The sequence below is a fragment of the Penaeus monodon genome, chromosome 24 (genome assembly GCF_015228065.2).
Source record: "Penaeus monodon isolate SGIC_2016 chromosome 24, NSTDA_Pmon_1, whole genome shotgun sequence".
Taxonomy (NCBI): domain Eukaryota; kingdom Metazoa; phylum Arthropoda; class Malacostraca; order Decapoda; family Penaeidae; genus Penaeus; species Penaeus monodon.
Genome location: NC_051409.1, coordinates 13,243,740 through 13,243,961, shown reverse-complemented (window position 1 = coordinate 13,243,961; position 222 = coordinate 13,243,740). Strand labels below are relative to the sequence as shown.

Below are 222 nucleotides of genomic sequence, written 5' to 3'. Positions count from 1 at the left end.
GTCCCCTCGTCCCTGTGCCTCTTCTGTTTCTTCTTTTAGCAAGTCAGTAAACCATTTCTTCTTAGCTATCCTCAAGGCCTTCTTTGCCCTCTCAGCTGCTGTTCGGTGGCTTTCTCCATTTGGGTTCTTTTTCTTTCTTTTTTGCGTTTCTGGATAAGTCTCCAGCATTCGTTGGCAATCCATGGTTTGGTAGCTGGGGATTTCTTAGGGCATACTTCTTCG

At 45.9% G+C, this 222-nt stretch overlaps 1 protein-coding gene across 1 annotated transcript in view; it reads right to left on the bottom strand.

Moving 5' to 3' along the window:
- Nucleotides 1–71: 71 nt before the first annotated feature.
- Nucleotides 72–222, bottom strand: part of LOC119588860 (craniofacial development protein 2-like) — a 758-nt gene continuing 607 nt past the window's right edge. Inside the window, exon 2 of the mRNA XM_037937499.1 lies at nt 72–203. Coding sequence (XP_037793427.1) covers nt 72–203 — 132 coding nt within the window. The remainder of the gene's footprint in view (nt 204–222) is intronic.